Source organism: Magallana gigas, chromosome 9, assembly GCF_963853765.1.
Source record: "Magallana gigas chromosome 9, xbMagGiga1.1, whole genome shotgun sequence".
In the NCBI taxonomy this organism is placed as follows: domain Eukaryota; kingdom Metazoa; phylum Mollusca; class Bivalvia; order Ostreida; family Ostreidae; genus Magallana; species Magallana gigas.
The window spans coordinates 1,625,621-1,651,705 of record NC_088861.1 but is presented as its reverse complement, the minus strand read 5'-3'; the positions used below and the strand labels follow the sequence as shown (position 1 = coordinate 1,651,705).

The 26,085-nt window shown below is 33.4% G+C and overlaps 1 protein-coding gene across 1 annotated transcript; it reads left to right on the top strand.

The window, feature by feature from the left end:
* Window positions 1-1,494: 1,494 nt before the first annotated feature.
* Window positions 1,495-25,763, top strand: LOC105317147 (uncharacterized). The gene is made up of 27 exons (XM_066071428.1): window positions 1,495-1,528; window positions 2,518-2,700; window positions 9,374-11,377; window positions 11,479-11,709; window positions 13,770-14,132; window positions 14,302-14,388; window positions 14,701-14,795; window positions 17,837-18,049; window positions 18,167-18,256; window positions 18,394-18,493; window positions 19,365-19,484; window positions 19,675-19,744; window positions 20,149-20,242; window positions 20,348-20,406; window positions 20,632-20,752; window positions 21,019-21,125; window positions 21,357-21,459; window positions 21,612-21,762; window positions 21,955-22,024; window positions 22,260-22,320; window positions 22,632-22,717; window positions 22,936-23,062; window positions 23,386-23,427; window positions 24,304-24,384; window positions 24,530-24,578; window positions 24,983-25,032; window positions 25,236-25,763. Exons 1-27 carry the CDS (start codon window positions 1,495-1,497, stop codon window positions 25,260-25,262), a joined length of 4,818 nt encoding a protein of 1,605 aa, XP_065927500.1. The 3' UTR covers window positions 25,263-25,763.
* The last annotated feature ends 322 nt before the right edge of the window (window positions 25,764-26,085 follow it).

Genomic DNA, 26,085 nt, shown 5'->3' with positions numbered 1-26,085 from the left:
ATGTTTATAGCCTGATATACACGTGACAGCGCCGCGTCATGAATTTACGCGTCTAGCTTTTTTATGGTTTGCATTTATGTATAAATAACATAATTTCAAAATTTGAAAAAAGACCCCCAACAACACAATATTTTGAAACAGATATACCGTAGACTTTTTCTGTTTTAAAAAATTAGGGATCATTACCGTCCATTTCGATCGACATCTACGCAATGCCTTTTGTCTCTAGATTAAGGAATAAAAAGACCGGACATACGAATAGTGAAAGGCATTTTTTAAAAAAAAAATGAAAAAAGAAAAATAGAGCATCGTGGCCAATTTTTATAGAGTACTAAATTATGAAATTCTACCAGAACGCCAAAGATCTAGAAATGACGTCGCTAGCGGGCGGCGACTATCCTTGCTTCACGCTCTACAAAATATATCATCTTCAGAAATATTTATCATAATGCATTAACATGTTTAGATCTGAATTGAAATAGATAGATATCTCAAAGCACAAGTTTTTGTCTCTTTACGTGGATTTTACACGATTTTATCGCATCTGTGACATTACTTTTCGATCAACCCTCGTATAACTAGTAATGTACGTTATTTACTAGTAATATCAAAAAGGGAATCTTTATTACCTAGCTCAGAAACAGTATAGCCTTTATATTCATTTTATTTTACATTTCTCTAATATATTCGCTCATTTGAATATATAATAATTATCTATCTACATTCATCAACTATAACCTTAATCAAAAACGATATGCATTTAAGTCTTAAATAGTTTTAAAATTTAACAAGTTTAAAAAAATAAACAAACAAACAAACAAACAAATGCAAAAAAAAACATTTCCAACAAGCGTCCATGCACATAACGTTTAAAATTGAATTGAAATTATGCTAAAAAAAAACAAAACAAAAAACCACGAGCGTAGAGCCGTAATATGAACTAATCACATCCTACGATTAAAAAACAATAACAAAATAAACAATTCAAAGAAAGGTAAAAAAAAAATCAATTTTGATAATTTCAAATTAAAAAAAAACCAAGCAGCCCATGGGCCACATTACTATCCTAAACAATAATCGCCATAGATAATTAAATCAGGTTTAAAAATATATGAACAATGTAGTAAAGTGAATTCTGCATAATTTTTTACTTTTTTCTCCAGATGTTAAACATGGGGTAAACTAATTTGATATTCATTTTTACTTTATATATTGCGCATTGCAATTCTCAAAAAGATATTTAGCAGCTATATGTACACTTACATCGAACCTTGAACACCTTGTGGGGCCCAGTAATTAGGGCCACAGTCTGAACAACTGAAAATCACGAATATTTTAAGATCTTGCATTTAAGTGATACCATATATTATAACATTGGATGTGATTTTAAAAAAAATAGATGTAAATTTAATGTAAAATTGGACCCTCAATGTGGCCCTACTTTACCTCCGGGGATCATGAATTTAACAAACTTAAATCTCGAGTCTACACAACATGAGAATGCTTTACACGAGTAACTGGCCAATAGGTATTTGAGAAGAGGATTTAAAAAAAAAATTCTATTAAATCAACATCGATTCTTAACATTTCTCTTAATAGGAGGGTGTGGCAATACATCGAGTTTCGATGTCCAGGCAGATATTAACCGGTCCGAACCTAAAGCCCCTTAAACAATTGGTGCACGAGAACTTTACAACACTGCGCGACGGAATTTTTGTGATCGGCTTCGGCCGACCACTGTTGTGTCCATATGAGGCATCCGGCAAATGCTTCCACGTGCGCACACATTCCGCTTTCATAAGTAGTTCTTATAAAAACTTGAAGTTTGGTTTAGTATTTATATAACATTTTACTCAGTTTAATTCAATTCATTTACCTTAAGAGATGCAAACATACATAAAATACAGTTCCACCTGTTAATTCAAGAATGCACATTTTGTCTCACGCGTAAGACTTTCGATCGAAAGATTCATTCAGTAATGCAGTTGACCTCGATGAACTGACCTCAATCTTAAGAAGATGCTCCATGAACTGACCTCGATCTATTGATGTTGCATAATAGTAGCTAAGAAGACGGCTTGATTTATAAACAAGGTTACATTATAATGTGACCTCAATAGCAAGTTATGATGGCATTCAATGTTTTAGTCGCATTAGATTATTTATTAAATTATTCAATAAATTAATACAACTCTTTTTTTGTATACGTGTTAATGCTCTTTGAAGAGCCCTACTCAGTATTCTAACATTAACATTTAATAATTACGTTAAAAATATAAAACTAGACAAGGAGTTTACGAACGGCTTTCCCCAAATTTATTTCAAAATTAAATTTGTTGACGGTTTATAATGATGAAATTATGGTGTACAGATTCAAAATCTTCTATATTTTGTTAAAATATAGTACTTTTTTAATTATTTTACATCAAACTGATCATGTTGATTGCTTCTAGCTATCAATATATCATTATTGCCGATCATTCCTTTAAAAGGAATACTTGTTTAGATTCGCATGAGCTCTCTCATACGTTGCACGAGCTCTCGCATACGTTGCACGAGCTCTCGCATTCGTTGCATGCGTTTTAGTGCTCGCATCAAGTCTCCTCAAAATAGTGGACATGCACACTATTCAGACGCGACCGAATGCGATCCAAATCATCGCAGTGCAACGCACGAACATTAGTATGAACGTTTTACAACGTTTTGTGTACTTGCAAGGGTGATGCACGAATTTTAAAGGTCGTAAGATGGATCGCAGTTGTTAATGCACGTATTGTGCGACCATGAGACTGTTTCTCAATATGTCTCATGTTATCTTGCAACGACTTATCAGTAATAATGCCATGCTTTGTCACTAGTATGTATACCCTGTATAAGCATCTCTGTTTCAGACCACAATTCAACAATATACATTTATTGCATGATGGTGAAGGAAATGTGAAGATTTATTTCTCCAAGAAAAATTATATTTCCCCAGGGCATCGTCCGAGGGAAATTTGTTTTTCTTCGGGGAATAAAGCTTCATATTTCCTGAACATTATTGCAATAAACGAACAACATATGATTATACAAAATTCGTTGATTTCTAAAAAAATGTTTGATTGTTTAATTATATGATATGATATATATATATATATATATATTTCAATCCTCTCTTGAAGCTCTGAAGGGAAAAAACAGTCAGGGGCATGCTTGTGTAATATATATATATATATATATATATATATATATATATATATATATATATATATATATATATATATATATATATATATGAACTGAATATCGAGGATTTTTTGTGCTGATTTACACTCTTGTTTATGAAGAATGATGATGTATTTCAGGCTTCATTGTCTTCAACTTAGTAATGCTTCAATCATTTTGTTAACTTTAGGGATCACGCTGATAATTTGATAGGTTCATAGAATTCCCAACAATCTCTTCAATGTGTACAGTATATTTTGAATCGATGATAACAGAATATCCAATAATTACGTTAGCAGTTAATTTTTTTCGGTTCTCCAATTGCTAAAAGTATTAGATACTACAGATTAAACACTATGTTGGATAATTATGCTAGTGCCAAGCTGGCATTTTTGCACCCGTCTAAGCTACATGTATCGAAACATTCAAATATGCCATAAAATTAATAGACCATTGCTTGAGAAGTTTATAGTCACCCTTTTTTATTAGTGTATCTCACCTTTCAGGTTAGATATTTACCTTTGGATAATAAATTCCTACAAAAAAATCATTTTTTCTCATTAAAAAAGAAATCCTTCTTGGAATTTTTACTAAAATAAAAAACTTCTTATTGTAATTTAGATTCTGATAGGATTCGAACAAAACTCCCATAGGATTTTAAAATTTCCCTGTCTGAATCAAGTTCCTGCAGGAAATACTTTTCTCAAATAAGAAATTGAATTCCTATAGGATATTTAGAAAATCCACCAGGATTTTGAATATTTCCTATAGGAGGGTTTTTCAGCTATGGGAATTATTGTTTTCCTATTGGATTTTTTTTAAAGGTTAATATCTCACCTGTGAGGTTAATTACACTTAAAACAAAAGTGGTTATATTCTCTCTGGGCAATGGAGTACCACCTGGTTTAAATATAAAACAAGATATATATATATATATATAGAGAGAGAGAGAGAGAGAGAGAGAGAGAGAGAGAGAGAGAGAGAGAGAGAGAGAGAGAGAGAGAGAGAGAGATTTTTTAAAAACTGCATCTTACGCGGGTGTAAAACTTCCACCTTGACACTGGCATAATTATCCGTTGTAACGACAAAAAGTGACCCCCGTAGAATATTGACCCGGGGATCAATTTTTTTATGGAGAAAACTGACCCAGGGTTAGTAATCAATGACAAATAGGGCCCTTTTCTACAGTAGCAAACCATTTCAGACCTGTAGATCTACGATCCCCCCACGTTGAAGACTGATCCCATAAAATGTTGACCTTGCTTATAAACTACATAGAAAATATAAAAATGAGAGGTGAGATGTGTAGTATTCATGTTTAGCGAGGGGGAAGGGGCAGCGGAAGCCTATAAGATATGGATGACCTCTCGTTTTACTTTGTTACATATATAGCACCAGTTTGAATACAGCTTACTAAAAGTACTTGTCAGCTTGTCATATGCTGCCCCTTCGCTAAGCCATTTTAGGGTTGTGTCTACCCCTAAAGGTACATGTACATGCATGATGATGTGCTCGCTTGCGCTCCCTTTTTGCATAATTAAAGACGGTAATGATGCGACATTTTGTGTCTGCACGCTCTGCTGAATAGGTCCCACTATTATAGGGGATTTTTTCATTCACAAACGTAAATAATGACATATGTATGTAAATGTATTGCATATTTTTAGAAGAAAAAATCTAAAAGACAGGTATAAAATTTCGACAAGTAAGGCGAATTTTTTAATTTAAAGTGGCACGGTGACTCAAAATAGATGTTTCACTTTTTGATTGTGACAACGGAAATAAAAAGAGCTACTCAAAATTTCATCATGTGGGAGGTTTCACGCATCATAAGTCATCACTTATTAATTTACAAGTCAGTCAAACTCATCCGGAAATTGCACATGTAAACAAAACGAGTTGTCTTGGACATTGGTTAAGTGTCACGTGATTGCGATTTCTGTCTAAAAGTAGTAACAATGGGATTGGCACACTGAAAAAAGAATTAGAATTTGAAGCGATTTAATGTCTGTGGTAAGAAAAATGCATTAATAGAGAGTGCATTTTAATAAATATATAGTTCTTGACGACATCATGTTTCAATGAGAGGCTTCTGGCTCAAGATGTATGCAACGCTGAAGTATCTACATTCTCCTGCGCTTGCGTGGCTATGAAGCGGAGGGAAACTCAATATTTGGGCGTTGACACAACGTTTAATTCTGTTTTTCTCTTTTCATATTATATATAAAATATGCTGAAATTGTGTAAAAATTCGATATTTGCCAAATCATTGGTTTAATATCTGTTTTTTAGAATGTTTAAATGTCTGCCAACCAATTAAAACATCGTTACACCGACAGACTTATGTTACAGGTACACATTCACTTTTTGTGAAATGAGGACTCTTGGTCTTAAATTTGGCTTGGTCTCTACAAAACAAAAAATTGGCCTCAATTTTTTTTTTCATATTTCCTGTACATATTTAATGATTTTATTGACTTTAAGTCCAATATACATGAAAAATCATACTAGATGCCTTTAAGAGTCTTATAGTGATACATATAGTTCTATTTAACAAGTTTATGACTACAGATATAAGTAATTGATTCTAATAGATTTTGATCAAGTCTGCGTTTAGATTACAAAGTAATTTAAAAATGTAATGCTGCCATTGTATTACCATGTTTTTTTTCTTCAGTTTACTAGTACTTACCTCAAACTGCTCTCAGGATCAGACATTATCTATATCAAATACTTGTTTGAGAAAAAAAATAATGGGGACGAATTTGTTTATTCCAACCAACACGAAAGGTCGCAAAACGGTTTGCTTATTCAAATTCTGATATCAAAGTTCCCCCATAGAAGGTAAATTGTTTCCTAAATATACAAACAACACATGCAAGAAACACTACTTTAATCAAAAGGTAATTATTACATGTAACTGCATCAATGAATAACGTTGTTGGAGGATGCAATGTTGCAGTGATTCGCATAGACATTATATTAGACTATACTATGTACAACCATGTAATACTTTACATAATAAATATTCTTTAAACCATTAAACATTATACATATATTAAACCGAATGGCTTTTTACCTGACTGATGCATTCTGTCTCAAATAAACTTTAGAATTAATCTGATCCGTATCGCACCGTCAAATACAATGCAATGCTGTAAAGGACTTTTCTTCCCGACTTTCTGTATGCAGTATGCAACACGGTGATGATGACTTCATATTTTACTTATCAACAAACATATCTAAAAAAAATGTTATATATTATATTAACATTCAGTTAAGAGGTCACTGTTTTTTCTACTTTAAAAAACTGCTAAAATGAGTATGAATGCATGGGACACTTACATCTATATATTATTATTTATTATTATTTAATCATAGGAAACTTTAAAGTTATGTCAAAATATGCCTGTATTAATTAATTGCTAGATTAAAATGTCATTTATAAGTACCGCAGAATGCTAGATTTAAATGTCATTTATAAGTACCGCGGTTGCATTCAATTAAAGTCAAAGTGTTTGCTTCATGTAATACATTACATGTAATACTTTGCAAGTACGTTTTAATTTTGATTACAAAAGAGATCGAAAATATATTCTTCTTAAACCTATTGAAACAAGAACAAATTGTTGTTAGAAATATGGAAATGGGATGTTGCGTGCAATCGCGGATTTAAGAAGTAGAGGAATTCAAACGTTTTAAATTCACTTATAAAATTAACCGATAATACACCTGATGAATACTAGTCCCTTCCTCTGTAAATTAACTGGTATTAATTTCTGCATACAGTGAGAGTTTTTTTCCGTTCAGATTGATATCATTCCTATTCAGTCATGGTTTGACAATGTAAACATACGTCATTCCCCCCTTCCCGCCAACTTCCCCAACCTTTCATTTTTTTTCTAGATTCACGTTTATTTAAATTATCTATCTAAAATTCAGTTGTTATCTAAGGTACGTCTTTTTTTATCTGTAGCCAAGAGTTAATATGAAGGGAACATTTTATAACCAGTGTGCTTTAATTAACGAAACATGACTATATCTTTCACTTTTTTTACTTGAAAATTTAAATGACAGACCAAGATAATGAAGATAAGCAATAACAGGTGTTCAGAAAATCGTACTTAAGCTGGTAATTCAAACAATCTAAGTATAAAGCACGCAATGCCCCCCCCCCCCCCACACACACACGATCAACACTAGTCCTGTATTCACCTTAAAGACAATGATAATAATATATGGTCGAAATACAACAAGCCACACGGAGAAAAATGACCCTTAGACCATTATTTTTATGATGTGATCCAAGTATTCTACAACCCAGTGGGTCATTTTTCTACGTAGAAAAATTAGCCCCGCTCCATATTCTATGGGGTAACTTTTCGTCGTTACACCGGCCACCTTACTTAGGTTTATTTCTTTAGTTATGAGTTCAATTGCTACATTTTCAAAGCCCAATAATGACTGAAGATTACGACAATCTGTTGCATGTCTTGGACCGCTATAAGATAGATAAAACCCTGGCAAGCCATTTTTTAATTCGGCTGCTATGTTTTGGTCAGGATAAAATTGTAAATAATGCTGTAGCTGTGATACATTAATGGTAGTAGATGCTAGTATTTTATTGACGTCTAAATGACTGGATTGGTTTTGGGGTGTTGGTGGCTGGTGGTGAGAAGACTATGCTCGATGACTGTTATATGTTTGACCTGGAAGCAAACTAGTTAGTGGGAGACTTTAAAAGCTGACATCTGATGGAGGGGTGGTTGAGTGAGCAACGGAGATATTGGTGTTTATAGGGGCAAAGCCTTCTTTGACAGACCCCCCGGTAATTAAAATCATAACACTTGCAATTTGTTCGTGGTTGTTTCTAGGGGAAAGACGAAGGGCTTGCATGTACAACAACCATAACTCTTGTCAACCATTGCGAAAGACATATTGGGGTTTTGCTCTTTTTTTAAGCGAAGCTGAACATCATAGTCGCGCCACCCAAGACCCAGTGACCTGCTAGAACCTAAGCGGACAGTATGAATGTATGTGAATATGAATGCTGCAGCATAAATTGATGAAAATATAAGAAAAAATCTGTCCAGGTTTGGATATCATTAACAACTTTTGCCTTTGGTTTACTGGCCATAGCGAGGCTGTCATCCCTTACTGACAGAAATTTGGTTTCGTCGTCGGGATCTGAAGCATTTTGCCGTAATTTAGATAAGTTGACATACTGTCCATTTGATATCTGAAGTTTAATTTTGTTGGGCACATTATAGACTAACTCACAACTGAACCTGTCCACTTGGCCTGCATGATAGCCAATTTCCGCTGAACCTGACAAATTCCATTACCTGCATTTTCATCGAAGGTAAGAGCAGGCTCCGTGGAACTTGATGGTGTGGCGCCTCTGTCTATACCCGCAGATATAGCCTCGGCTAAATGTCTTAGTTGGGTGTCGCTTATGTGCACCGGAATTTTCCCGCCATCGCTAGGCGCGGATTGTGTCCCCGCAGTCTTGCCGCCTGTAGACTGAACGTCGGGGGTTTGTGTTATCTCGTCGGGGACGTCAGGGGTTTGCCTCATCGACCGCCGTCTTGCCATGAGCTGGTGTTGCGCCTTCCATTTAGGCATCGCTCAGAGGTAGGAAAGGGGGTATATGGAACCAAATATAAGTATAAACTATGAAATTCGCAGTAAAAAACTAAATTAGCTTAATGACATCTTATCCAAATATGCACACATCGAGCTCCAAATAATACCGGAATAAGCGTATAAAATGTTTAAAATTATTAATTGCACATTAGTCTGATAAAAAGAGAGCACTTCTTACCCTTTCAAATTCAAAGCGGCGACTGATGATTATTATTATGGTGGAAATATTTAGCTTTGATAAACCGATTTAACTTCGATGAGTTAAATCCAATTAATTTTAGCTTTTAAGAAAATACAGTATACAATTTTTGTGTCTTGTTGCTGTGTATCCCAGGATATCCGTGGATTTTTTATTCTTAATTGATAATTAGAATGTTTTTTTCTCCTCGCTTCAGTGTGTGACAAGAAAAAAGGCCCATTTTTAGCAGAAGCTTAATTATTTGTGCTTTCAGCTTTAATAAATGCTTCTTCAAATAGGAAATTAAACATCGTTAATAATTAATAATAACGACATCATCAACAGTGAGCAGTGCCAATAGCCCAACGACATCATCAACAGTGACCAGTACCAATAGCCCAACGACATCATCAACAGTGACCAGTACCAATAGCCCAACGACATCATCAACAGTGACCAGTACCAATAGCCCAACGACATCATCAATAGTGACCAGTACCAATAGCCCAACGACATCATCAATAGTGACCAGTACCAATAGCCCAACGACATCATCAATAGTGACCAGTGCCAATAGCCCAACAACATCATCAATAGTGACCAGTGCTAATAGCCCAACAACATCATCAATAGTGACCAGTGCTAATAGCCCAACAACATCATCAATAGTGACCAGTACCAATAGCCCAACGACATCATCAACAGTGACCAGTACCAATAGCCCAACGACATCATCAATAGTGACCAGTGCTAATAGCCCAACAACATCATCAATAGTGACCAGTACCAATAGCCCAACGACATCATCAACAGTGACCAGTACCAATAGCCCAACGACATCATCAATAGTGACCAGTACCAATAGCCCAACGACATCATCAATAGTGACCAGTACCAATATCCCAACGACATCATCAAAAGTGACCAGTGCCAATAGCCCAACGACATCATCAAAAGTGACCAGTGCCAATAGCCCAACGACATCATCAATAGTGAACAGTGCCAATAGCCCAACGACATCATCAATAGTGACCAGTGCCAATAGCCCAACAACATCATCAACAGTGACCAGTACCAATAGCCCAACGACATCATCAATAGTGACCAGTGCCATTAGCCTAACAAAATCATCAACAGTGACCAGTACCAATAGCCCAACGACATCATCAATAGTGACCAGTACCAATAGCCCAACGACATCATCAATAGTGACCAGTGCTAATAGCCCAACAACATCATCAACAGTGACCAGTGCCATTAGCCCAACGGCATCCTTAAAAGTGAACAGTGCCAATAGCCCAACGACATCATTAAAAGTGGCCAGTGCCAATAGCCCAACGACATCATCAATAGTGACCAGTGCCAATAGCCCAACGACATCATCAATAGTGACCAGTGCTAATAGCCCAACAACATCATCAACAGTGACCAGTGCCATTAGCCCAACGACATCCTTAAAAGTGAACAGTGCCAATAGCCCAACGACATCATTAAAAGTGGCCAGTGCCAATAGCCCAACGACATCATCAATAGTGACCAGTGCCATTAGCCCAACGACATCATTAAAAGTGGCCAGTGCCAATAGCCCAACAACATCATCAACAGTGACCAGTACCAATAGCCCAACGACATCATCAAAAGTGACCAGTGCCAATAGCCCAACGACATCCTTAAAAGTGAACAGTGCCAATAGCCCAACGACATCATTAAAAGTGGCCAGTGCCAATAGCCCAACGACATCATCAATAGTGACCAGTGCCTATAGCCCAACAACATCATCAATAGTGACCAGTACCAATAGCCCAACGACATCATCAAAAGTGACCAGTGCCAATAGCCCAACGACATCATTAAAAGTGAACAGTGCCAATAGCCCAACGACATCATTAAAAGTGACCAGTGCCAATAGCCTAACGACATCATCAATAGTGACCAGTGCCAATAGCCCAACGACATTATTAAAAGTGACCAGTGCCAATAGCCCAACGACATCATCAACCATGAACAGTGCCACAAACACAAACACACCATCAACAGTGAACAGTTTCAATAACCTAACGACATCACCAATACCAAGCAGTAAGACGATCTCAGCGAAATCACCAACAGTAAACATTAACACACTCCCTGCGAAATTATCAACAGTGAACAGTATCTCAAACACTTCGACAACAAATATGGCAATTAAATCAATCACGATACCACAATCACCATCAACAGCCAATTATACTATTTCTATACCATTACCAATCAGTACATCAGAAACAAAAACAATCGAACAAATGACCTACGCAACACCACAACAAGTGGTTACCAATGCAACAATCACTACAACAGTGAATCCTAAAGGTTTGTACATATTTTCTAATTTATAGAATGTTTAAAAAACATAGGAGCGATGAAATAATAGATATACATTTCTGGGATTGCTTTTTATAATTTTTTTGTAGGGGTGAATATTTCTGTATCTTTAAATTCATCACCGTTTACTGTGGAACAGAAAAAAGGATATATAAGTTGCAGTTTTCAAAGATATTCAACGAGCAACAACCCAATTACTACGTGGAGTAAAAATGGTCGGGACATTTCTAATTCATCGGCCATTTTGATATATTCCTCGTGTAATGGATTAAACTGCAAATCTAATCTGACTCTTCTTCAAATGAACGTCCTATCAAAAGGTATGATGTTTGCTTAAACTATTATTATTAAAAATATGTAACATGTTTTCTTTAACTAATACGCATCCATGTCAGTTAAATATAGATGAAATAAATATATGACAAACATTCTAAGATAACTTTTATTACACATCCCCTCATTCATAGAAACGAAAAAAGTTTCCTTATTTGGAATTATAATAAATAAATCTTGCCTCTTTTATCCATTTGACAATTCTGGGAACTCACTTTTTCAACATTATCATTTAGGTACTTTCATGTCGCTTGCAATGCAAAATCCTCGCGCAGACTTTTTACATTTTTTGAATTTGCCATTTGTCAAACCTTAATGGGTATTTTATAAATTGAACTTTTTTGTAAAAGGGGCATGGTTTCGATATTGGTCAAATTTTATTTTTGTGTTTAAATTATCTAAAATGCTTTAGGAATGCATTTCTAATGATCAAATAAAATTTGAGCGTCAGTCGTAAGGTTATAAGCAATTACTGGGCTCAGAATTCTTTGTCATGTAAATAAGGTTCGTGCCCTGTTTTTGTTTACATAGGTTCAATATACCAGTACAAAAATATGTTTCGAGCTGATTCGTCTATCTTCTTATTCATTTTAAGCATAAATAAACAAACCTTAAGTTTGTTTACATAGCAAAGAATTGAAAGCTATGTAATTTGCTTAAAACTCAACAAATGACACTCAAAATGTGGATGCCTATCAAAATTTCCTTACTAAAGCATTGTAAACATTAAGATCAGATATATAATTTCGACCAAAATCGTGAATATGCCCCTTTAAAGACTCTATTTATCTTCCTCACAAGAAAAGCTCTGTATGACAATATAGAGAAAAAGCCATATTTAAAAGGTTTATTGTATGGACCTTTTCAATTCATAGTTTATAGCTAGACAAATCATATCCTAAACTTTTAGGTAGATCTGATTGAATATTTTTAATCATCTAACCTCTTTAAAGCCCCTTCACAATTGGCGCACTGGCTGAAGCGACAGAATTTTTATGCGACCGAAAAAAATAGATGTTTCCTAAACTGTTGCCAAAATAATCGCATACGTAAAAGCACTCGGACAAAACTCGCACAATTCAGAAAGAGCATGATGCAATGTAGCTGCAGGTCTGTAGCTCCCGGTCTGAAAAAATTCGGATTGACGACCTGGGACTGGGGGCTACAGACCTGCAGCTAGATGCAAAGCAAATGCATTGAATCTCGCGATGTGTTTTGCGTCTATATGCAACTGTTGTACAATGATAGCGAGTGTTGTAAGATAATGCGATCGGATCGCATGAATGACCAAATTGTCTGAAGACGGAACGTGCCCCACGAGATAGGACGCAGTAAAAATTGTTGAATGCAAGAAAAGATACCACCCAATAAGGTGACAAAAGCAACAGCCAAAAGCGAAAATATCACAGGACGAAAATATCCATGTATCCAGTAAATACTAGTGGCAAAGCATGGACACTAACACCGATAAATCTTGCAATGATAGTAAAACGTTGAAAGATTACATGAGACACCTTTAGCAACTGCCTCATGGTCGCAAACAGACGCATAAACACCTGCAATTTATTTTAATATCTTTAAAAATCGTGCATCGTTTTCGCGAGTACACAGAACGTTGTAAAACGTCGTTCTTATGTTCGTGCGTTGCATTGCAATAATTTTGATCGCATTTGGTCGCGTCTGAATAGTCTGCATGTCCACTATTTTTAGGAGACTTGAAGCGACCATAAAAACGCAAGCAACGAATGCATGATCTCGTTTAACGTATGCGATAGATTGTGCGATGCCAAAAAAATTCCACTCGAAAGGTGTTCCAAAGTGCCCGTGCGCCAATTGTGAAAGGGGCTTAAGCAAAACGTGATGGATGCAAAAACTTATTGAGAGGAATAATTCACGATACACTGTATATTGTGACCATGATAAATATATTAATCAGTTCGGTTGGTACATATTGTGCATTTTGCTTTGTTCAAATAGAACACAAATTCTTACGTATGGTAAGCTGTGACGTTTAAAGCGGTACATTTTCATAAAAAATACTTTTTAGGAAAATATAAATGTGGTGTACTGATTAAGGAGTCTGGAGTTACTTACAAAGGACAAGCAGAGACTGATGTAACTGTTAAACAAAAACCTGTCCTTGTGATCGAACCCATTCGCTCTTCAGTGACGAAAGGGTCAAATGTCAGTGTTCATTGTAAAGTTGCAAATATAAAAGATGCATATCTTAAAAGTGACACAGTTATTAAAATGTGTTTTGGAAACAAGACAGAACTACAAGGCTGCCATTCAAACTCTACATATAATTCAACTTGCAACATTGTCGTTGAGTCAAGCATGACAATAAAATGCGGATTGAGCAACTGCTCAAATTATTCCATCACGTCTACCATAACTGCAGTGAGGAAAGGTATAGTCCTATCTATCTATCTATCTATCTATCTATCTATCTATCTATCTATCTATCTATCTATCCATCTATCCATCTATCTATCTACATGTATCGATTTAGTTAATCTTTTATCAATCTAATTAATCTTCATTCCTTCCTTATTTATGCAATTAATCCTTAAATGCAGCTGACAAACTTTGTAAAACTGACAATCAATGGCCCTCAACACAACAAGGACAAGAAGCTAGAATCCCCTGTCCGGAGGGATACTCAGGTAGTGATGATATTTCATTTTTAAATTAAAAAAAAATGAAATGAATTAAAAAATACATTTGGATTGTAAATTTAAATTTTGTGAAAAACAATATATAGATGTGTTGAGTTGTTTCTTTTAATTGCTTAAAATAAAGAGATTTTCAAAAATAACATTACATCATCATCATCATCATCATCATCATCATCAATTCATTAGTAATAATATTTTTCTAAAATAATATTGGTTCTTTATTTATTTGTAATAAAATGTTTACTTAGTCAAAATTGGATCGATAAGCACTTTTAAATGTCGGATTTTCTGTAATTTAAGGTGAAGTTACTAGAAAGTGTCTATCAAATGGAAAATGGGATACAACACACACTTCGGAAAGCTGTACACAAAATAGATTAAAAGAGATTGAAAACGTAAGATGTTCATTACATTCTAATTGACACGTTTAACTCTTTCTGTATTTTATTTGCGAATTCTACATGTATATAGTATGTTAGCTGAAAAAATGCATACTTTTAAATGGTGGCATATTACTAATCCCTATTTTCAAGGTTTATTGTGCCAAAAAAATGATTCCAATGGTTTATGGTGTTCCGATGTGGCCACTTCGAACTTCGCACTTTCGCCTTTATGGCAAAGATGCGAGAGTGCGAAGTTGAGAAGACAAAAGAATGAAAGTGCGAAGATGCGACGGTGAAGCGCGAAGGAGAATGTGCGAAGGTATGAAAACGGAAGATCGATACTAGTGCATGGTGTATCGCCTTCGCAACTTTGCACCTTCGCACTTTTGTCTTCGCCTTTTTTATTGCCTTCAGCCAGTTTCGGTTGATTACATAAAATTTGATGCAGGCACCGTACACGCTTAAGGTTTGCCGATTTATCTTAGATATCATTGCTACGAATGCGCTAGTCTATCGCGCTTACTATCAATGTTGATCAATACTTAACCGTGTAATGTGACATACATATTTTATCATTAAATATACTCCACCTAAAATGTAATGTCCGCCATAATGTGTACAAGTGCACTTCTAGACTCCCGTCACTTACCCTCTGTCTGTGATGCTAATTTATTGCGACATTCCTTGCTCATGCATGGATCTAGAGGAGAAAGGAGGATCCGACCCCCCCCCTCCCCCTCGGAAAATTCGAGATTCTTTAGTTTACAACGATAAAATGGGGAAATGCAGTCCAGACTCTATCCCCACTGGAAAATGAAGCATCAATAATTTCATATTGTAAAATAACCAAAAAATATGCTTCGCCCCCAACCCCCAAATACAATTATCCCTTAGACCCCCCACCCCCCCCCCCCCATCCACCCATGAAAAAATTATTGGTCTGCGCAGGCTGTTGAAAATGAATTCTCGAAAGTTAGTCCTCTGTCTCAGATGTCATTTTATGCATCTAAACCTATCCTCAAACGATAGAGAGCTCCACAAACATAAAAAGGCAAACGCGAAAGCGCGAAAGTGCGAAGGCGAAGGAGCGATAGTAGTATCGATCCTTCGCCTTCGCAACTTAGCATTTTCGCCGTCGCATCTTCGCGCTTTTGCGTCTTTGCACTTTCGCCGTCGAAATTAATGATGTTGCATCTTGCTTGTATAATCTCAGACATTGCAAGTAAATTTACAAAAATGACAACTAGCTTCTCTGAAGAATTTGGTTGTTCAATAATATGTTGCATCTGAATTTTATCATCTTGCATGTCGACATCACTTTCTTGATGTTGACACAATGTGAGGGCAGAATTCATCATACTTTGGTTTAACGGCAAATACATGAGAGAGAGAGAGAGAGAGAGAGAGAGAGAGAGAGAGAGAGAGAGAGAGAGAGAGAGAGAGAGAGAGAGAGTCGAATTTGAGGGGTTCTTGAAAATAATTGCATATCTGCATTATACCTCAATTACATTTATGTGTTAATCACTCTAGATGTGCCAGTGAACTAGGGGGCGGATGTTTGTTCATTCTAATTAAGAGCCGTAAAATCAAAGGTCATGAGATTGGGCCAGGGGATGATGAGCGGGGTGTCTGACCGCCTCCTTAAATATGCCTCTTCTTCTTTATAAATTAAAAAAAAACTTAAAAATTTGTTTACATGTGTCTGTTCTTAACGATTTACCGAAAGGTATACTTTCTTTAGATTTAAAGTTACCGATTCATTTGAGCTCCAAAATGTTTCAATTTTTGGACGAAATGCTTAATGCTCTCCCACTTAACATTTACTTGTTTTAAAAGATGGTTGGAAAAACATGCTTATGTCTCTTTATTTTGTTTGAATTGTTAAAAAAAATAAATATGTGTACCTGCTAACAGTTTTTAAAACAAATATTAAAAAAATTAAAAAAGTATTTCAAGGGACTTGGACACGATTTGACTTAAAATTTTCAAATTTTATTTTTCCATTTTCAATGTTTATACTGATAAATATAGAAGTTAATAATGCCATGTCAAAATTTGAAACTCAAATATCAATTTATAAGCAAGATACAGAGTTTATAATTCTTTGTTTGTAAACAAAACTCGAATATTGTCATTTTTTACATAATCGTTGTATTGGTGTAAATTTCAATCCAATGTAACTTTCTTTTGTTGAAAATATTATTTAAGAAGATATTGAATTAGTTAAAATTGTTATTTACATGCCATTTTGTCTAAGAAATGGTAATTCTCTACATTACTTTTTTGTAAACAACTATAAGACTTGAGCTTTGTTTACATAACAATCAATTCTTACCTCTGTATCTCGCTTGTATCTTGACTTTAACATTTAATATTTTGGTCAATCATTTAAAATGCATCAATACACCATTTTATACATAAAAAATAAAAATAAAATTTTTGATCTCAAATCGTGTCCAAGTCCCTTTAAGGGAGCACTAACAAAGCAAAAAACTTTAAGGGTCTTCCGCACACCTGGGAAAAGTTCTGCCTACAAGCCAATTCTAAATAACTAGCATGTATTCGACTTGAAAATGACAAAAAAAATAACTTTTGGGGAATATATCAACTTTTCAAATTTTACAGCTGTTCATGAAAATATGAATTAATGCAGTATTTGAACTTAGGAGCTGCGGGTTGGTAAACCGAATCAACACCCACTGCGCCACAGAGATAGACACCAATTTTTTGCTGTATTAACTGTTTCACAATGCGCTAAAATCGACATGTTGTGGCGTATTGTCATAAAAAGTAGAAGTAATGGGGTGTCGAGGATCCTTTACAAGTCTAGCCTCTTTTCCGAGAGTTTATATTTGAAATGGTTGCTATCATAAGTTTTAAAAAGTCAATTTGATATAGTAACATGTACTTCTCGCACCATATCGAAACCTTAGCCACACTAAGCAGTTAATTTTCAGTTTTGAAACTTAACATATTATCTCCTGAGGAGATGTCAACCATCATAATAAACTGTATTTGGAAATAAACAATCCATGATGCCTTTTATACGCCAGGTTCTACAAAATGCAACAATATTAACAGCAGATAACGTGGAGTCATCCTTATCCACTATATCAAGCATACTAGTAGTTAACAACTCTACATCTTCTTCAAATGAGAAGAAACTTGCAGACAATGACATCAAACAAAGTGTAGACCTTATATCTACCATATCTAAGAAAAACGTCACTTTCACAGATCAAGAGGCTGCCAACAAGACAACACAGGTGTGATTTTAATTATTATTTTTTTAATAAATAAATGATTTATATAATTGGCAAACATATGCTTTTAAATTATTGTTGTTAAATTAATATATTTTTTTCTTTCTGATACAAAATAAGGTTTTCATGGGAATTGTGAGTGACATACTAAACTCTACAAAAAATACTATGACATCGAAAGATACAAATAAGAAAGAGAGAGAGAAAAAGGTATATATCTTCGAACTTTACGCGTAATAATATGAGAGAAACACTATAGTTTATGACATCTCTTGCTTAAAGCTTAATTCAGATCAATTAAGCTTTTCTTTAATTTAACCTTTGATATCATGGCTTTTTGTTTACAGGTAACAAGCAAAATATTAGCATCTGTGAATAGTTTTGCGAAATCTGTGACGAGTGCTTTAAAAGTCAACCAAAATGTCACGGTGAAAAAGCACAATATGTGTAAGTTGATTTAATTTTATACACGTTAAAACTTTTATCTCTTTTAGAACTTCATTTGCTAGCTTAGTTTAAATATTTGATAAAACTGTGTAAAGCACAGGAGCGTGGGGTCCGAACCCTATCCACAATAAACCCCCAGCGTGGTTTGGACTCGGGGGGGGGGGGGGGGTAGTATCTAAAACATTCTAGTAAATAGAAATTTCTTTAAAGTAACATGCAAAAATATAATTAACCCTCTTCGAAAATAAAACGAAAATGATTTTTTAAAGTTAAAAATAAGATGGAAGTCAACAGTACATATTTTTAATTCATGTTTTTACTCATGCTTTAATCATGTGTTTTCTGTTTCCACCATTTTTTACAATGGCGGTTTTCATTTCAAAAGAAGACCCTTTGGTACCGTTCAAACTCAGCGAGATTTTGAATCAAGCAACTAAGAAAATTTTCTTTAGCATAAACGTTTTAATATTTTTGAACATCATTTTTAACTTGTATTGGTTGTTCTTGTGTGATTTGTCAGCGATGCTGAGTTTGTTGCTTGTAAATAAGTTAATTAAGTTAATTAGAGTTATCGGACTTTGAATTTAACGTAGCAACTAGATTAGTTCAAGAGGAGTTCCGAAATTAATTGCACAGACAATCGAAGCTTTGTTGACTATTTACCATACGCAATTATAATTATGCTTCATGTCAGTTTGTCAATATATATTCAATGTTCATCTATTTTTGTTTATCACACAATCTATTCCGCGAGGCAATATTAAGTTTTCTATCTGTTTAACTTTATATTCGTATTTTTTTATGAAATGTAATGCTGTATATAATTCGTTTTTTATTTTATTTTCTTTACCGCGTCCTTCCATTTGTATAGTGTTGAGTATAGAGAAGATTGACAAAAATACTGATATTAAGTTTCCCAAGGAAACAGAAGATAGCAGTCAACAGACGACCCACTTCGTGCTACCACAAGGAGCTTTTAAAAATATGAGTGGTATTCCTCACATTAAAATTATATACATATGTATTCCATTAATTGAAAAAGAAAATTATTTTTTACACATCAAAACATTATTATTTTGTCACAGGATTTTGCCATGAATAGTTTATTTGATGGATTAAATAGTGTAAAAATCAATTTTAAATATGATTAATCAACAAATCAACAAATCAATACTTTCCAGAGACTGAAGTGGCTTTCACAGCTGTTAAATATGAAAATATTGGCTCCGAGTTCATCTCTAATAATTACACGTACGTTTATAAGAACACCATTCATGTAGCATAAGTATGCTTTAAGGTCATATTTAAATCAATATCTTTCGGAATGTCAACTACTAGTATTACTAATATTATATTCTTTTCATGAAAGTTTCATCACATGTATATTTATGTCTGTTTATCTTTCCAAGTACAACGAAAACAAGCTTAAAAGGAAAACAAAATTTTATACGTCATTTCTGGTATTTTTTTGTTTTGTTTGTTTCTTCATATGTTAATAAGAAAACAGATATTGACTGTGTTTGCGGGCGAAACATAAATTATATCAGCCCCCTTCGACTTAAGATATTAAATATTTCGTCCCTTGGCGCTAATACGATCAAAGTTGCCACCAAACCCGGTCAATATTTGTATAATATGATATTGGTGTTAAACAGAGAGGTCGGATCCAGTGTTTTGTCCCTTACTGTCAATGGGCTGGACTCACAGCATCTAGAAGAAAATATCATACTTTCGTTCCAAAGGAAAAATGTAATTTAACTATTTTATTACCCCTTTTCAACAAATCTAGTAGTCCATATTGAATTGTCTGGTAATCCTACTGTATACATATAACACATTACTGGTTTTTTCAAGGTTACCGGAAATTCGACAGAGTGTGTATTTTTGTGGGGAAATAATAGTGATACACACAGGTAACGGTTTTCGATATACATTTTATAAATTAAAATATAAATGTACAATAACAATGTTCATGCACATTTGTGATATAAAATTAACTTATAGTTATGTGTATAGAATAGATAACCCAGTAATTGAAATCCTATGAAAAATACTCTAACAAAAAAGGAAGAAAAATATTATATTTGATATTGTCTAAGGAGATACTGCTAATATGTCCTTTTTAAATTATTTAATAGCGTTTGGAATACGTCAGGATGTTCTTTAAAGAACTCTACAGATTCCCAGGTTAACTGTTCATGCGACCATCTAACCAACTTCGCCATTTTGATGAGTTATACTGACGGTCTGCATGAAGAGGTACATGTACATACAATTTTGAAAATTCTCCAGGACGTTTGAGTTGATTTGAATAATTATGTTAGAGATACATATGTATGTATATGTGAGTTATTTTATAAAAAGAACAAGGTTCATGAATTCCATTGAAAAATATTTGTTTTAAGATCTGTTCGCAGTTTGTCCCTTTTTCGACTAAAGACTGTCGACAAATGGAACAACTAATTGCAGCAGAATGAAAGATTTGTTATTTACTTAAACTAACAACATACATATTTATATTGCAGGTATCAAAGGAAGACATCAAACGACTAAAAATAATATCTGTCTTCGGATGCAGCCTCTCTATAATTGGGGCTTTTGTAACAATCGTCTTGTACATTTACTTTTGGAGGTAACGCAGGTTGTTTAATAGTTTTAATATGCAACTACAGTTGTATAGTTTTTATCCCTCTCGTATGTGTCTGGGTTACTATATATAATGGGTTAGATATTTAAAAAAAGTGGTAAGAGAATAGTGTCCACAGTGGCATTACATGTATATTCAGATTGATCGACACATATTAGTTCTGTTTTCAATTGTTCAAAAGATTTCATGTGAGGACATAACTAACTTTTTTTTCAGATACATAAAATCTCGTCGTTCTACGTTGGTCATTAATCTATGTTCTGCTCTGTGTATTGCATATCTTTTGTTCCTAACTGCTGTAGAACATTCGGAAAACAAGGTACTTATATACTCCACTCTATCTTGAAATCTCTTTACATTGAATGTTTAACTTGTCTCTTTTTGTGATCTCTTTATTTAGAAGAGGAAACATCATTAGGTTGAGGTGTTTCTCTTTTTGGAAAATCAAATTATTTTTGTTTCTATTTTTAGACAGGTTGTATAATAATTGCTGCTCTTTTGCACTACTTCTTCCTGGCTATGTTCACTACAATGCTCTGCCTAGGCATCGATCTTGCAGTTGCAGTTTTTGATGTTTTCAGCTCAAGGTCAAGGTCTGCTATTTTCCTTCTGGTTAGTTGGGGTAAGTAGTGGTTTAGAATTCTAAACAAAACTGGCTTATTTTGTTACAAGACAGTCAAATATTAGTTCAAATATTAAAAAAAAAACTTATCAAAACCGCAATAATACATTTTGTAAGCAAAATGAATGGTTAATTAAAACAAAACACCTTTTAATTTTCCTTATTAACGTTTTATTGTTTTTAAAATTATAGGCTTACCGGCAGTCATTGTTGCTATTACTTTGGGAGGATCTCAGTTGGAGGGATATGGTGATGAAACATAGTAAGTCATATCGAAATTCAATATTAGGTCAAGCACTACATGTATAATCACATATGCCGGTACTAAAATGGGCAGAAGTTTAACATTTATATTTATGAATATATATTGTATTAGAAGCAATTTGTTGCATGTTCTTTGCCTATTCTTGTATACATATGAAAAATTTAACGTTTTGTTTTGTATTGTTAAATTCTTAACCGAAATAAAATATTTGGCATTTGTTTATTTTCTAAAGCTGTTGGCTACGACACACCACTTTGTTTGGGTTCATTGTCCCGGTTCTTTGTATAGTTTTGGTAAGTTTCTGGTGAGCTTTTTAAAAACCTTTGACAAGAAGTCATCGTCGCTTCTTATATGGATTGAAAAACGTTTAGTAATATATTACACTTTTAGATATTATTGGATAAGAAGGAAATATTTTTAGCAATGCCCTTCTTATCTCCACTTTCAAAATATTTAAAGTTCACTATCCTCGCTCACAAAATATCCTTTTCACAAAATATGATTACTATACTTTGATTTTTACTACATGTACTACAGGATAATTAATTTTTTTTTCAAAAATGTACATCCCATGAATTAACGTGATCTTTAATATTCTTTCTAGGTGAATTTAATTATTGTCATCTTCGTCATGCGCAGAATATATACGTCTTCTTTTATGATGAAAAAATCTCTGAAAGAAAAAACATTGTGAGTATAAATATATATATATATATATATATATATATATATATATATATATATATATATATATATATATATATATATATATATATATATATAACTTCCAGATTTTGGAATTACATATATTGTATATCCATTTTTCTTAGAAAAATGTCATGAACATTACTATTAGATATGGAGGAAAATTTGGTTTATATGTTTCATGTTTATATTTTACTTAACAGGAGTGGACTGAAGGGAGTATGTGGGCTGCTGCCAATATTAGGCCTTACCTGGGTTTTTGGAATATTTTCCGTGAATCAGGATCTAATAATTTTCCAGTATTTGTTTGCAGTTTTCAATTCCCTTCAGGTAAATTATTCGGCAGATAATGTATTATTTTGTCAATTTTAAAAGTACCACATGATTGTAAGAACTATGCATTAGTTTTAAATATTATAATGATAATTGTAACTTTTTTTCTTATTTGCATATTGATATCAGAATTATGATAAACATATAAAACAGTGTGTCTAAAATAAAAGCCCCCCCTCCCCCCCCCCCCCCCAAAAAAAAAACAAAACAAAAAAACAAGTGACCATAATGACAAAGGTAAACGGAAGTGTTTAGTGTCCCGTATTTTTTCGTCATGTTAAAAAAGACGAATCAATGTATGGTTATTTTTCTATCTACAGGGTCTCTTCATCTTTCTGTTTTACGTTGCCTTGAATCCACAGGTAAAATCATTTCTATCTATTTCTAGAAAACCCATAAAAATAGAAATTATTTGCTTCTGACAAATTAAGATTAAAATACATTGTACAAATTTTTTATGAAAAACACCATAATGCAGTGAAACTCGTGTCGAGCAAACACGAACATACCGAATCTCATATAAAGGAAAATTTTGTGAAGTGTCTAGTCTTGGTTACTCGGTTATAAGGAATATACGGATTTTTGCGAACTGATTTTTAGCCCCGGAAAGGTGACAAATAACAAAATTGACTTCTTTTACGGTGCATTCTTTTATAGTTTTAAAACATAGCAATGACAATTGACAAAACCTGTTGAATGATTCCCCCTTATAATCCGTATATTCACCACCCTATTATATATCTTTTAGAGGAAGTATTTAAGTGTATGCCTCAATAAGCAAAAAATGATAGTACTATTGAAGGAAACATGTATATATAAAGAATTCGTTGTGCTTATTATTACGAGTTCATTAAACGGATATATTCCGAATTAGGGATATAGCAAGCAATTCAACTGATCATGGTCCCTAGGACATCGCTCGAACCGAGTGTATTGTATAGAATGAATTAATGTGATATTCCTCTAGATAACTTGATTTATAATCATTTATATATCATTTTATATATCATTTTTTGTGACAGATCACTGCATATTTATATTTAAGACAGGAACTTAGTATCTTGTCATTTATATATTGGAGTATGCATTTAAAAACTCTATGCACTGTAAACTATTTTATACATTTTATGGAAATGAAATATGAAATTCTTAACACTGCTACTTTGAATTACTGAATTACAAAGAAAAATTCAGAATTTTCTGATGATTGTTAATTACATGGCATTACTTGTTTGTAGATGCGAGAAGCAGTTGCGAGAAAGATTAAAATATACGATTCAAAATCATCAATTTCAAAGACCTCAAAGACAACAAAATTTGTAAGAAAAGACATTTAGTTGAAATCTAAAATGAAATAAGTTTTTTTGAAATACATGTTATTTTTTCAATATTACTTAATTGTGATTTGAAAAAAATCATAAATGAAAAAAATAATAAAGCTCCACTTCATTGAAATTTCTAAAGGTGTCGACTTCTTATTCAGAAGAGGAACAACACTTTGAAGAGCGTGAAGGTACAGTTAATGGAACAAGACAATTACAATTGTACTTAAGAAACTACTTATAATTGTCTGCTCTGTTCAAAGTGTCAATTTCAAACTAAAGAACAATCTGACTTATTTGTACAAGGGAAAATGATTTAAACATTTATTGTTACTGCGGTATTCAAACCAATGTTTATTGAATCAATCCATCCACTGACCTGATTAATAACCCTTCGCAGACAGCTTAGTTTCGCTTTACTATAACTGATAAATTTTCGGGTAACAAAGTATGAAAAAGTATGAATTATATGCAACAAGTTTTCATTAGAATATGTTGATGTCTGAACTGATACAATTCATGGCCATTTACGACAGGTTGATAACATTAATACATGTATGTTGAAACAGCACAATAATCATTTACTTCTGTATAGATGGCACAGCGGCATCAAATATGTTCATCATTCCGCGCTGTAGTGTACAAGTGAGTATAAATGATTAGTGATATATTTCATAAATTTTTATCAATAATACATATAAGAGTATTCGGTATTAATTTTCATATGCAATGTATTAGATGAATACACACTTTTATCAAAGACAATATTATTTTAATGTTCAGTATATTAAGTATTTGCTTGAACACGCAATGACAATATACGTCCTATTCTATGTATATCATTGTAGAACAAACTGTTCAATAAGAGACAGTAAACATCTAGATTGCCATACTCCGTTATGCTACAGCACAGCTGTTCAATGAAGGATCCATGAGGAAAGGATGTGTGATATGATTAACTAGCATAATACTAATCCTGTCAGATGTAATAAGATAATCATTTGGGTTTTTTTTACCTTATTTCGTACGGTATTTGTAGCATCGATAAGAAACACAAGGGAGTAAATAAATTTCTCTAATTTGTTTGCAATGTTTATTCCAATTGAAAACTCAAATTTTTTAAAAAATGTCTTAATTATGCGTATTTTGTGTATCATTTTTTTTTTACTGTATATGTATATTCAAATCTTGTAATTATAATCTTTGACCCAAATGCATAATAATTTTATCTGATGTCAATTTAGATATTTTATAACAAATCAATATGTAATAAATAATTTATTACAAGACAAAATTAAGACCTAATGATTGTCCTATTCGCTGTTTGGAATCTTAAGTGTTTTAATTTTTTGTGTCTCTATTTTTCGGTAATTAAATTGAAAAGCTTATCGTCTATATTATTGCAGTTTCGTATGATTCAAATACGATTTCTTTACTGTTGTATATTTGTAAATATTTTTATTGTAAAGTTATGTAACAATATATTTGGCCGTTTCATCTCTATAACATTTTTGGTTACAAAAATTAAACTACTTGTGTGATAAGCAGTTTTATATTTTTGCAGTTTTCGTAATTGAACTTCATATCTAATATGATTTGTTATAATATTATTGTGGTTTATAAAACAATTTTCAAAACATACAAGTTTTTCCTGATATTTTCCACCATTTATAAAAAAGGACAGTTTTCGTGTACTTG

What these genes read in the sequence shown, in the direction of transcription:
- LOC105317147 (XM_066071428.1), top strand. Translation starts at nt 1,495, where the DNA reads ATGAGAATGCTTTACACGAGTAACTGGCCAATAG. An exon ending in AATAATAGTGATACACACAG is followed by an intron (nt 20,407 to 20,631) that starts GTAACGGTTTTC and finishes ATTATTTAATAG; the next exon opens with CGTTTGGAATACGTCAGGAT. An exon ending in CAGTTTTCAATTCCCTTCAG is followed by an intron (nt 23,063 to 23,385) that starts GTAAATTATTCG and finishes TTCTATCTACAG; the next exon opens with GGTCTCTTCATCTTTCTGTT.